We start from the raw sequence: 13,224 nt of genomic DNA on the forward strand, positions 1-13,224 counted from the left end.
TATTGCTTTCTACAAAAGACTTGGTAGAAAAAAAGAGCACTTTTAAAAAAAATCTTAAATATCTTCTTCCACTGTTTGTTTTGTTGGGGTTTTTTGTGTGTGTTTTGGTGGTGGTGGTGGTGGTGTTTTGTTTGGTCTGGTTTTTTTTCCCCAGATAGATAAAAAATTTAACTGTTGCTTATAATTAATCCACATGATACTTTAAAGCATTGAAATATTGTGATGTCAAACACAAAAGGCACAAATATATATATAATACATTAATAAAGCATATGAAATCACTTTATATATCAATCTCCCTTGAGAAGAAGCTTGAGGTTTTTAATTTTAAAAAAGGGAAGAAAGCAAGCTGTAATACTAGAGAACCAGTTTTAACACCACATCATACATGCAGGTAGTATTTCTACCTTCTTTTCATTAATAAAGACCACCATTGCACTAGACAGTCAGAAAAATTACTTATTGGAGAGGGAGCTGGATGTGTTCACACATCCAGATTCTGTAAGACATCAAATCCCAGGGTGAAAGCTTACACACACACACAAATTATTGACCAGCTTCTCTGTGTGTGAATCTAGAAATTAATCAATAAAAGCACTCGGCAGACCTCAGCTATAGGAGTAGAACATGAAAGAGCTCATCTGGCGAAAGCCAGGTCCTAAGGCCAGCAGTATTAACCTGAGTCAATGCCATGAACTACAGCTGTAACTCACACAGGAAAGCAGAATGGACTAAAGTGACAAACGTAGTGACATGCAAACCACAGCACAACACACAGGAGCACTCTTTATAACTGCAAACCCCTCAAAATTTCAGGTCAGAAAACAGAAATTCAGGTCATCATTACGATGTAAATTCAGGCTCCATACCTGACAATGTAAAATTAAACTGTGTGATGAAAGGGGGGGGGGGGGGCGGGCACGGTGTGTGGTTTGTGTAGTATTTGTTTTATTTGTTTGGGGGGGGTTTTGTTATTTAAAGGAAACATGACCACTGGTCATCTCATACAAGAGCTGGTTTTACTGTGAGGCTCTGCCATAGCCATGCATTTGCTAGCAGTTTTGAGGCCCCTGCCTCGGGAGCTGGGATGCAGGTAGAGGCTGGGAGCTCCAGGAGAAAGGCCAACCATGCACCTGAGGCAGCTGGAGGCCATCCTGCATGACTTTCTGCTAGCTTCACACAGGTCCCTTCACCTAAAGGCTCGCCAAAGAAATGTGCAGTCCTTATTTTATAGGAGCGTTAGCTTGAGAGCCTGAGGGCTAATTAATAAAGGTGCTTTTGCATTTACTGCAGAAGACAACAGCATTTTTAAATATGTTTCATCATGCTTTATACTTCAACAGACATATCAAGCTAAGAACCTCTAATTAGTGGACTTTGTGTATCTGTGTGTTACTTCCACATCTGCAAATGTAAGTAAACACCATTCTTCTGTTTCTCCATGATGTGGCTATAAACTACTCAGGTATTACAACAAACATGAAAGGACCCATAAGGAACTAATGATATTTCATGTGTGGGATGGAGATCTGTGCCATATAATAAAGGTGTATTAGTTTATCATATGGAATTCTTGCATCTTTAACAAACAGATCAACACAAAATACATTCTACTGACCAGCTGACCTTCAGCTGTTCCAGTGCACCACCCCAGGCAAAGCTCTCAAGGCAATAAATCAGGCAGCCTTCAATTAGACACGCATTTAAAACAGAGGAAACGAAACAGCAACCTTAATTCAGAAATGTCTTGGCTTTCAAGAATCTGGAAGCATGAGAACATCCTTTCACATAGCAGCTCCCATACCTCATCTTCTCCTTACACAGTGGTTGCCTCCCAGGCTAGGTAGACCCATGGACTGAAGCAAACAGCCACCTACACCTGAGACACCCAGCCCTCAATCAGACAGTATCTTACTTCAAATACTGAAAACATTCATGTTGCACATTTGGGCTGAACTTATTCCTAAAGATATGTTCCATCCTATGCCTAAATTAAGATACAATCAGGCCAAAATCTCAACTGAGAAGCAACAAGGAACAATGTCTTAAACCAACCCATGTCTGTATAAAAGAGAGCCCTCTCTGCTCTGCTTGTGTGTGGAGTCAAAATTAATTAGCTTAAGACACAGGTAAAGGAATGGTGTTTTGCTCCCTAGGACTTCTAAACAAACAGCCAGGAGGGTGACCTATGCAGACAGCCCAGAAGCATGCCATTGCATACATCCATTATTAGCCTCTGTTATTAGATATAAGATGTGACAAATCTAGGATGCTCTTAATGGTCTGCTCTGAAATGGAAACCAAGGAGGAAGACAGTGATCCAGGAGAGGGGCTGTGATTCAAAACCTGCTATGTGAATCAAGGTACCAGATATCAGCATGAAAATGTCTATCTCCCCTATGTACAATAACAGTAAGTTCTTTAGCACATTTCTGCAGAGCGCTCTGCAGGCAGGCCCAGGCTTGTGTTGCTTGTGATCCAAGCCAGGTCAGACCCAGGCTGGCTCTGACCCAGAAGACACGCAGCTAGGCTGGAACGGTGCTGAGTCTGAAGTAAAATATCCCTGTCCCTTCCCTTAGCACAACTTGCACCCAGAACTGCACACAACTGTGGTTCAGGTTGGGCTTGTGTCCACCTGACGTACCAGCAAAGACCTGAGGTCCCCAGAAACAATCCTCGACCACTTGCGTGCTACATTATCAGCTCTGTGCAGCACTCAAATAACACTGACTTGAAAATACTAAGGGAAAATAATTGCCAACAGAACTCGGTTAGAGAGGCCAAGAGCAAATCAATGAATGACTTTGTTGATTATGATCACCATTCTGGTACGCACTCATAACAAAACTAAGCAAACTAACTTCTGCAGGGTCAGATATTCTCACAGCTGCTAATTCTGTGTTGCTTATGATGTATTTTGTTCCTAGTTGGCTCAGTCAGTTGTACTGAGCAACATTAATACTGTTCTATATGCTGAAATTAATAGAAAGTGAAAACATTGTTCTGTATTTTTATAAACAGATTCTGACAGAATTTGTTAAAAAGAATTTGTTTTTAAAAGAGAAAAAACCAAATTATTCAAAAACCCCACAGAAATAAGATGCTAAAAGCAACACTTATGGGGTCATTTTGAATTAACAGACTTGTTCTGAAAAAGTTCAAGTCTTCACCTCTGAATTTTGTCCATCGTTTTGTTTTAAGAAGGCAAAAACATCTGTAGAAGATAAATTCTGCATTCCTACTGATGGAAAACTGGTCATTTATTTATGAAAAAACTTTTCCGTGTAAATGTTTAAATTTTTCCTGGAAGAACACAAGGAGTCAGACTGGTTCAGGCTAGTGATTGATTCAATGAAACCTGTTGATGGGGAAAGCAAGTTCATGAGCAACTCATTTTGTCTTGTCTTACAAGAGCGCTACCAGCATTGCCAAAACAGAAGATTTAACAGCATGAGGTTCAGATGCTGCTCAAAATGCAACGAATTTGAAGACAGAGAGAATAAAGGAGCTCACGAATTTTATTGTGCACATCTGAATGAAAAAGTTTTAAAAACTCATCAAATCAGGATATTTTCCTAAGGACAAGGCACTGCCCTAGCATTATTCTTACTGGCAGATTTAAACATCTTGAGTCAAATTCCTGAAATAATAAAAAAATGGACAAACTTCTGAAAAAATAGGGCTAAATCCTTTTTACTGAAACAAATTCTCAAGACATCAGTGTGCTATTTTAAGGAGAGTTGAATTTCAGAAGCTTTAAAGGATCAAGCCTGCAATTTTTAGGGGATGGGGGAAAAAAGGTAGAAAACCATACCACTCAATAACAACAACAGATATAACTACAGCCAGGAACATGTTTTATACTTTACATAATCAAAAGAAAAGTCAAACCACTGGCTTCTACTTCAAAATACTGCCTTGTGTTGTACATGAAAAATTTTATACCAAAAGTGTATTTTTTTCTTCTATTTTTAAGCAGCCTAATGAGAAAATTATCTTTCATTAGGTGTGATAAATACCAGACCAAACTGAAAGTTACATAAAAGCATTCTCTCTGTCTTCGTATATTCGGATCAAAATTTCCTGAAAGATACACCCCAGCGAAAGAAGTTAACAAACTCAGTAGATGGTTAATTAGTTAAGATTTAATGGTCTATGATATCAATAGTGGAGAATCAAGATACTCAGTGCTCATTTCCAGTCTTAAAAAAAAAAAAAACAAACACAGCACTACATAAGGTAAATTATATGTTGGAACTATATTCACATATTTGGTATCAACAGGTATATATTAATCATTTTTCCTTCCTTTTATTAAAAAGGCTTCATCATCATGTAAATTTGGGTCAAGATTCCAAACATGGGTCTAGTTATCTTTTTCTGTGAGAGATTTGGGCGTTGTCTCGCACCTGATAAGTTTTTTTCTCACGGACATAATTCTCATTGTAATCAATTCATGTCTCAAAACTTGTTGTTTCTCTCTCTCTTTTTTTTAAATTTTAATTAAAAAGGCATTTTAAATAGGTTTAACTCCACCTGTCAAAAACATCTCTATAGCTAGCTGTCATAAAAGCATGGGCATTAGAATTACACGCAGTATCAGTCACGCCTATGCCAAATCCTGCATATACTCTGTTACTCACTCCTACCTTCTTTCAAAGATCACTTCAAGCTACTTGCCACTGTGTGACTCAGGTGATCATTCAGCCTATTAACGAATCACCAGATCCTCTTCAAAAATCCTGTTTTCTATTAGCTTTCCTGTTGGCATGTACTTCATTCTTTGTTCCTTTGTGTATGACCTTGCACATGGTTGCATGAGAACGATTTATTTTTTTTAGAGAACAGTCTATAAAATGCTGCAAAAAGACTGTTCTTTGACACAGAACTGATGTAGTGATATCCAATATTTTTCTGAGCAATGATTTTGCATTTACTCCTAAGTCTGATGGAACTGTCAAATGGCACCAGACTTATTACACTTTCCATAAAATGCCACAGGAACTGCTCTTCTAGATCTATTATTAAGTTCTTATATCTCTGACATATGCTATCCCGACACTGCCTAGTGCTACTTTTTAGTTAGATTGCAGGTCACAATTTTTAATAGCATGTGGATTGCATCTAACCAGTTACTTTTATTATTACATGTGATTTCATTTGTGTAAGATCTATTTTCTGCAGTGCACTCTTAATATAAATCCTCTAGAAATCTGTAGCTAACTAAAAGAGTTCAATAATATTTCTGTGCTTCCTAATCTAGCAACATGCTTGTAGGTCCAGATCACCTCTCAGCCTTTCAAGGAAGCTGTATCCTCAATGTGTATTCATGGATCAAGCAGTCCTTGTTACCTATTACTTTAACAACTCACCCATAACTCTATTATGCTAAACTTTTCAAGATGTTCAGAAAAATAAGTGACTCAGAATAAACAATCTCAGCCTAAGAACCCGTTGGTATCACCGGAGTCTTTCACAATTACTCAGGTGGCCTTTGGAACAGATCCACTCTTGTCAGGCTGTTGACAAAATGACGGTTGTTGGAAAATGATGATTTCAAAAGATAAAAGCTGTCCTGGTGTCCAAGAAGTATGGGACTAAGGAAAGATGACTGTGGTGAATATCAGTGTGTGCAGAAAGGGAAAATAATTTGATATTATCTGCATTATAAATTTATATATCAGCCCATATAGAACAGCAATAAAACGAAACAACCTTAACCAATCATCCTTACCGATTCAACGCAAAAGCATAATGAAATTTAATGTTGTGTTGATCAGCCAGATCACAGGTAGGAAGCATTTCCAGCGTTTCTACCAGCTTCACCATGGCGTCATAGTCCTGGTATGAATTAAGAAAAAAAAGAAGAAAAAAGAAAGAAAGAAAATAAAAGAACCTGAAAACAGAGGAAAGCATCACTAAACTAAAACATATCATGACTGCCAGGCAGTATCTCAGCTGACTGGTCCTAGAAGAGTCAGTGAAACAGCCACAAACTCTGTGTAAGGAATTAAACAGGGATTTTTTTTCTATCCATGTCAATACGTGGCTCTCCCTCACCTCCGTTCTACTGCCCAAATTACTGAATCCCAGCACCAGGAAGGAGCAGTGATGAGTCTGGCTCTTTCAGGCCTTATTAAGGACTTCTGATGAATGACAGTTCATCAGGTCATCGCAGACTCGAGCACAGTTCATTCTGCAGGATGCCAGCCAGTTGTGCATTCGTTTTGGTTTCTCAGGAGTGACCCACATATACATTGCTGCAGAGGACAGTTTACTGACATCACAAGTGGCCTCACATCACCTAATTTGTTTGTTCAAAACAGGTTTCCAGATGATTACATTTGTCAAGAGAGACCATCTTTCAAAAGAATGCAAATGATCAGCAGAGGCAACAAAAATGCAGGATGATGTGGTCACTTACTGCTCTCACGACCCATTTGTACTTATGAAATAATGAACTTAGCTCCTGATGGAAAAAAATTTTCCATGCTTGGAAGTGTATTTTAAAAGAGATGTCAAACACACAGGCAGTTTGGAAATAGAGTATGCAGGCTGTGTTTTAGCAAAAGCAAAACTTATTTAAAAAACAAAATCAAGAAAAAAAGGCGCGGTTGTATTTTAGAAACAAATTAATGTTTCTTTGAATTATAGTTCTCAACTTGGGCACCTCTGGCCAATAAAATGGTCACAACAATTGCATTTTCTTCATTTCTAAATATATTTGACTTTGGGGGCAGGCGAGGAAAGAGAGGGAAGGGAAAAGTAAACATCTTGCTCAGTAGGGGATTTTTTTCTTTTAATTTTCTTTAATGAGGTTAAAAATGACTAGAAAAAAAAAAAAGGAGGAGACCTCAGGAAGCCACCTGATCTGTCTCTTGTTCATAGGAAAAATAAAGAAGAGTCTAAAGCCTCTTAAGCTGGCCAACAGACAAATCAAACTGTCAAACAATGTAAGAATTTACCATCAGCTTTGAATCACTGTTTAACAAACAGTGAAGTATAGAGAACAAGCAAGAGCCAAAATCCCATGATAAAATAGTCTTCCTTAGTCTTTTGGAACATACCTGAATATCTCTGTAAGAAAGAAGCAGGTTTATGACAATGTCAGAAGTCAGCACTTCAGTATTATCCATACGAAGCTTAATCCTGGCCAGTTCCTTAGCCAGTTCATCTCCTTGATATTTCTCTCTAGCTTTTCTAATATCATTTAGCAGTGTTTCTTTATAATAGGCACTGAAGAAATAAAAGATAGACATGTGGGAAGAAGACTGTTAGTTATTTCTTATGAAACATGATTATATTTCTCATGAAACATTATTCTATTTCTAATAAAAACCATAATTTATACTAAACAGAACCATTTCCTCAGAGTGAGATGCACATCAAGTGTTTCCACATTTTTCATTAACTCATTATACATATTCCACCTTGCCTCACCTCTGTGGGGCTATGTATCAATATGTTTGCAACGAGGATTGTGACATAATTTTATCAACACAGTAAAACTGGGGCATTTCTTTGCCACAATACTGACTGTGACAAATGTGGTACTTCGCATCCTTAAGAAGGCAGCAACTGGGATAATAAAGTGACAGAGAGAGGAAAGACCGGTGTGATGTAAAGAAGAGGTACATCACGAAAACAGTAAAAAGGCTTTCAAATAAAGAAACTAAATCAAAAACAAGCCACCAAAAGTTGATTTAGTTGCAATCTGTTTGATGAACATAATACATAATGTGGGCAGGATACAGTAAGTGCATTTTCTTTACACTAACATCAGTGCACAATGCAATGCCAGAGGTTTTGTAGAATATAAAAATCACATATACATTCAGTATGACAGTTATAAGTGACCTGGATGGGCTACTTAGAGGTAACTTTATCTGGAGCATCTTAAGGAGTGTACAGTTTGGAAGTTAGCAGATGTCACCTGACAGATACTCAACTGCACAGAATGCCCTTTTTGTTTACAAATGAGTATTGCAAAGTATTCAACACTGCTTAGCATAAGCCCTACACATATAGCAAAGAAAACTAAATTTTCTGTCTAATACACATTACATCTTACATAAGCCATCTAACATATGTTTGTAATGCAAAGCAGGAAGGTCACCATAACCACTACTGGAAAAATGCTCAGTTTCCCACAGTGTTTTTCTGAAATACAAACAAAACCAAATTAGCTGCAGAGTACAGGGTGAGCAATCAAAGAGGAGTGACTTCCATCTCCAGCCCAAATCCTCAAAACCCCAACAGTCCCTTGCAGAAGTGGCTGAACAGTATCATGTTTATTAGGTGGCATCAGATGGCTAATATCAACAAACAAAAACCAAGCACATAAGTTACATTTGATTGCCCATTGTTACCATATATATACACTTATTTGGTGACAGAAAATGACAGTCTTTGGCTTTGAGCTCTATGAAAAGGCTGTGGTCTTATTTCCTATTACAACTTTATGCACTGTAGTTTATACTTAAGTGCTGTAATTTATACTTAAGCACTTTACCTTACCCATGGGCTGCTTTTGCTTGCTATTATTTCGGAAAGTAACCATAAATCATTTTCTAGCGTAACACAGCGTTAACCACAACAGCTGCAGGACACCAATACACAAAGCAGTAAAGTTAGCAGCTTCTTTTAACACTATATTAAGTGCAATGAAAAACAAGCAAACAAAAAAAAAATCAATGCTACTAGAGATTTTTGCATCTTTTTTTCATAACCTTAAAAAGAGACTATCAAAGGTTCTGGAGGTATATGTGCTGTAAAATTACCATGATGTAACGTGAACATCCTTGAGAAGGCTGATAAACTTGTCTACCAGTGGGACACAAAGTGGCCCCAGGATATTGTCCCAGCTGGGTTGCATATACTCAGAAGCTCTTCGTTGGGCATCACTTTCACAGCAAAAGTAGTCAGCACAAGGTGTGACGATGTATGGAATAAAATAATAATTGCCACTGGAAGCCTGAAGGAAAAACAGGCATAGTTTAGAAAACAAATGAAAGCAGAAATACACTTGTGTATGCACAGAACCTTTTACTGTCAGAAAATAAGAGCTAGATTAAAGCTGGTGCACCCCGGAGCCTTAATGCACTGTTTAACACAAGATTTGCAAGCATTAAATTGAAGGAATTTTCTATAGAGGAGTCACAAATATTAACAAGTATCCAGATCTGTTAAGCGACAATACAACAAAACTGTTCATTTTTTTGGTGATGCACGGACCCTAATAGGGTCTGACAGTTACAAGCTAACCTTCTGCTCTCAGATTTTTGGGGTCAGAGATGTACTTGCATCCTCCAGGCTCACCCTGTGCTATGAAGGATACGAGGCAGAGCTCACCACAAAGAGAGCGAGAAATACAGAAACACAGGCATTGGAAGATATTTAATCCAGAGAAGCCTACAAAACATCTGCTGCATGCTGCCAAACACCAAACCAACCAACCAAACCTCGGACCTTTAACACAAAATTCTAGAAGTAAAAACCAAAAATCCTCAATATGCCACATCAAAAGTGGAAACATGATTGGGGCGCTGAAAGGGGAGAGGAAATGCCCTTCAGAGCCCAAATCCAGCAAGTTCAGAGTCTTCAGCTCCTGAGCAAGACCCCAAAAACCAGACAACTGTGAAGTTTTCCACAGCTATGAGAAGCACCAGTACCCCATTTTGAGCTGCAACAATTCTCTGCTGTTTAAAAGAAAAGCAGACTTCACATTTCAGTTTAACTATATAGGAGCACTGAAGCATGGTCAGTATCTAACACAATCGACTACCACTAAATACCTTTTAACTGCCACCTTGGGGATATCAAGGCATCAAACACATACAGCAAAATCATACCTTTCATTTTTTCTTATCATCTAAGCCTGCAGTAAAGCTGTAGCCATTTAAAGTCACCTTGAACAATGGGAGAATGCTGAGATGACGGAAAGAATGGATATGAAGATGGCACATTTTTATATGCATTAATAAAGTAGACAATAGAAAAAAACTGTTCACAGGAAGTAACAATGTAGGGCATGCAGTTACTAAAAACACAGATGAAAAAAACTCTATCAGTACATTCTACTGCTGATCTGAGTCTGTAAGGATTTAGAATTGCAAATTATTTCCAACAGATGAAGATCAAGCCACATTCCTTCCTCATAAACCCTACAGCACAGTATCTCTGTTGTAACAACATAATTATCTGTTGCAATGTCATCTTTACTTCCTACTAAAAAAGTCAGAAAAATTGCAACACAAAGCACCAGGATGTTAAAACTATTTAGTCCCAACTTTAAACAATTTAGTCACAAGTTTATTCAAATAAACACTGAGTTCAGTGCAACACAAAAGCTGCTTGTGCATAAACTCTATGCTTAAACCTGTAACAGTGAATTAGCTCTTCCTGTAATGGGAAAAAAAAAAAAAATTAAAAAAATTGAAAGTATGATGTATCTTGTGACGCAAAGAAAGCTGCAGTTATCTACTGAAAAATCAAAGCAATTTTCAGAAAAAAAGTTAAATGACAGCTGTGAAACACTCTATTAATCTTATTCAGCCAACATCTCATCTATTTGACTTAGAGTTCCTGCCTCTTTTTGTATATTGAGATCTATGCAATTAAAAACGCATTTTCATCCCTGGAAGACACATTTTTGCGTGCAGAAATCAGGAACCCCGCACATATCAGAGCACATCACTCTTTCTGAAAAACAACCAGCTCCAATTTTCTAGCTGCTTCTGTCCAATATTTACATATAATAAATTGTGAAGACCCTTCATAAAGAGTCTGTGGCCTTTCTAAGAGAGTCTTTCTTATCTTCATTACATAAAAAAACCAGTTTGGTTAATCTACTTTTCTTATGCTATCAAGGGTGAGAGATGGCTGAAAATATCATCCTCGCTTCTTCTGATCATCTACTCAGGATGCTGGTATCTGACACAAAAAGCTAATTATTGTGAAAATTACTGTCGTGTCATACACCAACTATTGCTTTTTAAGACAATAAATAAACAGCACAGGTATGTATGAAGTACCACATATAGCAATTCTAGCAGCAAATATATATAATCTATAAATTATGACATAATTGTAATATAATTATAACTTTATAGCTTATAAAGACTGTGTGCTGAGTTGGTTTATTTCAAAATTAGTAGTTAAGCTATTTTTATTCTCTTATTTTGAGAAATTTTAAAGTTAAAAATAAAAAAAAAGGCAGACTGAAGAAAAAAATCTCTCAATAGCTCATCTTCCAGCAAAAAATGTATACCCAGTATGCTAGCAATGAAACTTCCGTACTCAATCACAACACTTTAAAATCTACCAGAAAAGTTTAGGAACACAGGAAGTAAATCCAAGTAAGTTGAGAGAGGGATCTGTTCTTCAGGGGAACATGGTTAAAGGAATTACGCACAGAGCCATGCCATTGCTGAAGGGCTGAAAAGGTTAGGCCCGCACAGGCCATTTTTGGGCTCTAGACGGGCCAAAGGTAGAGTGATTTTTGTCTTGAAATGCTCCTCTAAACATTTTGCTAATGCTGCTAAAAGTAAACTTTTGACCTTAATAACATAAAAAGGCTTTTTTTCAGTTGTACTGCTACAGTTATTCCGGTGCAACTGTAATTTTGTGACAGATGCTACACTAGAATTAAAAGGGGTATTTTTTCAAATAAATAATGTTGAGTAAAATCCCTGTATTTTTAGAGAGGTAATCATGCCTGCACAGTTAATAGCACAATTATTTTACTTGAGCCATGCAGCCATTTACTCGAGCATCAAAAGTATAGGAGCGCTTACCTTGCCTTTCAAAGTAGTTAGAAGGAAAACACGTAGGATAACAGAAAATGAACTGCATTCACTCAAAGAAGTCCAAACTTTTGAGTGTTCAGGGAGCTTAATTCACTGTTGTCTTAAGAATTAAGATCTTCACAGTAATTTTCTGTGACATCACATTCCTGTCCATCTTGCGATACAGGTGACTCATGTATTATAAACTTTAAAAAAATACTTCCTCTTCTAAAGCTGAATATATGCAGTATTGTTATGTAAAGACTGTGAAGAGAGATTATCACAAGCCAAACATTCTAAATGCTTGGGATCTAGCTTGCAAGGCACAAATACTCCAAGATTACAGTTACTATGAAGGAAAGAACCTACCAAGGACTATACTTAAAGTGTCCTTAGACATTTGTAAATGCCTAGAAACACAGTAAAAAGATGGTATATCTATTCAACAGAAAGCAGATTTAAAGTGATACATACTTTGCCTATCAGATTACCACTGTGGTATTCAGGAGGTACTTGAACCCAAAGAAAAGCTTTGTGGTTGGCAACCTACTCCAAATTGAAATAAAAGAACAAAGAGGAAAACACCACCACAAAACAGCAAAACAATCAAAAAGACAGACATGACACATGAATAGAGAAATTATTAAAGAAAGAAACAACAGAAAATGAATGTAGATATTTATAGCAAGTCCATATTTACAAGGGCAAGAACAGCCCAGTACTTTGCCACCCAGACTGTAAGATTTCTCTGTCTACATGATTTGTCTCTACATCTCCTTGTGTCATCATTAAGATGCTTTCAATTCTTACTTTTATGAACCTATCAGATTCAACACCTGATTAGTTAACTGTAATCCGTCCACTACAAATACGCATCCCTTGAGATAGTAATACTTTCATAAAAACTCATTTTCATAAATAAATTTTTAAAGCCTTAGTTTTCACTATATCAGTAGTAACAGTGGCATATTTCATAATTAAAAACATTAAAAGTAATATTTACTGGGTTGTTCATTGCCTTTGTACTATTCTCTCCTCAAAAGGAAAAATGATTTTTTGTATTTAAGATGTTCCTACTCCTCTTGCATTCTGTGCCCTTGTGCAAAATCTTTTAATACTTTTGCTTCCTCAGGCTTTTTTAGAAATCTATCGTTAAATGGCCATTTCACACAAACTTTTATATATTGTAAAAATAATCAAAATAAAAAATAGAAAGCTATTCTGCAATACTACTTCTTCAGATTATTAAATTCATATAATGTAATCATACTTTAGAGTCTTGGCTCTCATCTCAATCCACTGGGGATACTAAATTGGAGAATAAGAGTCTAAGTGCCAAAATCTTTATATTTACTTTTCTTAAATGTTCATTGCCTTGAAACAGTATATACAGTCTAATTTATATAGCTACTGAAACTTTGAAAATACTTTCTTCCAA

At 36.9% G+C, this 13,224-nt stretch overlaps 1 protein-coding gene across 2 annotated transcripts in view; it reads right to left on the reverse strand.

The window, feature by feature from the left end:
* Positions 1-13,224, reverse strand: part of MAP3K15 (mitogen-activated protein kinase kinase kinase 15) — a 91,122-nt gene that overhangs the window by 41,543 nt on the left and 36,355 nt on the right. The window contains exons 4-7 of one of the 2 annotated variants that reach the window (XM_065629486.1): positions 12,261-12,332; positions 8,781-8,974; positions 7,068-7,236; positions 5,735-5,841 (exon numbers count right to left, since the gene is read on the reverse strand). In XM_065629486.1, coding sequence (XP_065485558.1) covers positions 5,735-5,841; positions 7,068-7,236; positions 8,781-8,974; positions 12,261-12,332 — 542 coding nt within the window. The remainder of the gene's footprint in view (positions 1-5,734; positions 5,842-7,067; positions 7,237-8,780; positions 8,975-12,260; positions 12,333-13,224) is intronic. The other variant, XM_065629495.1, reaches the window with a different exon arrangement.

This window comes from Caloenas nicobarica, chromosome 1 (genome assembly GCF_036013445.1).
Source record: "Caloenas nicobarica isolate bCalNic1 chromosome 1, bCalNic1.hap1, whole genome shotgun sequence".
Classification (NCBI taxonomy): Eukaryota; Metazoa; Chordata; class Aves; order Columbiformes; family Columbidae; genus Caloenas; species Caloenas nicobarica.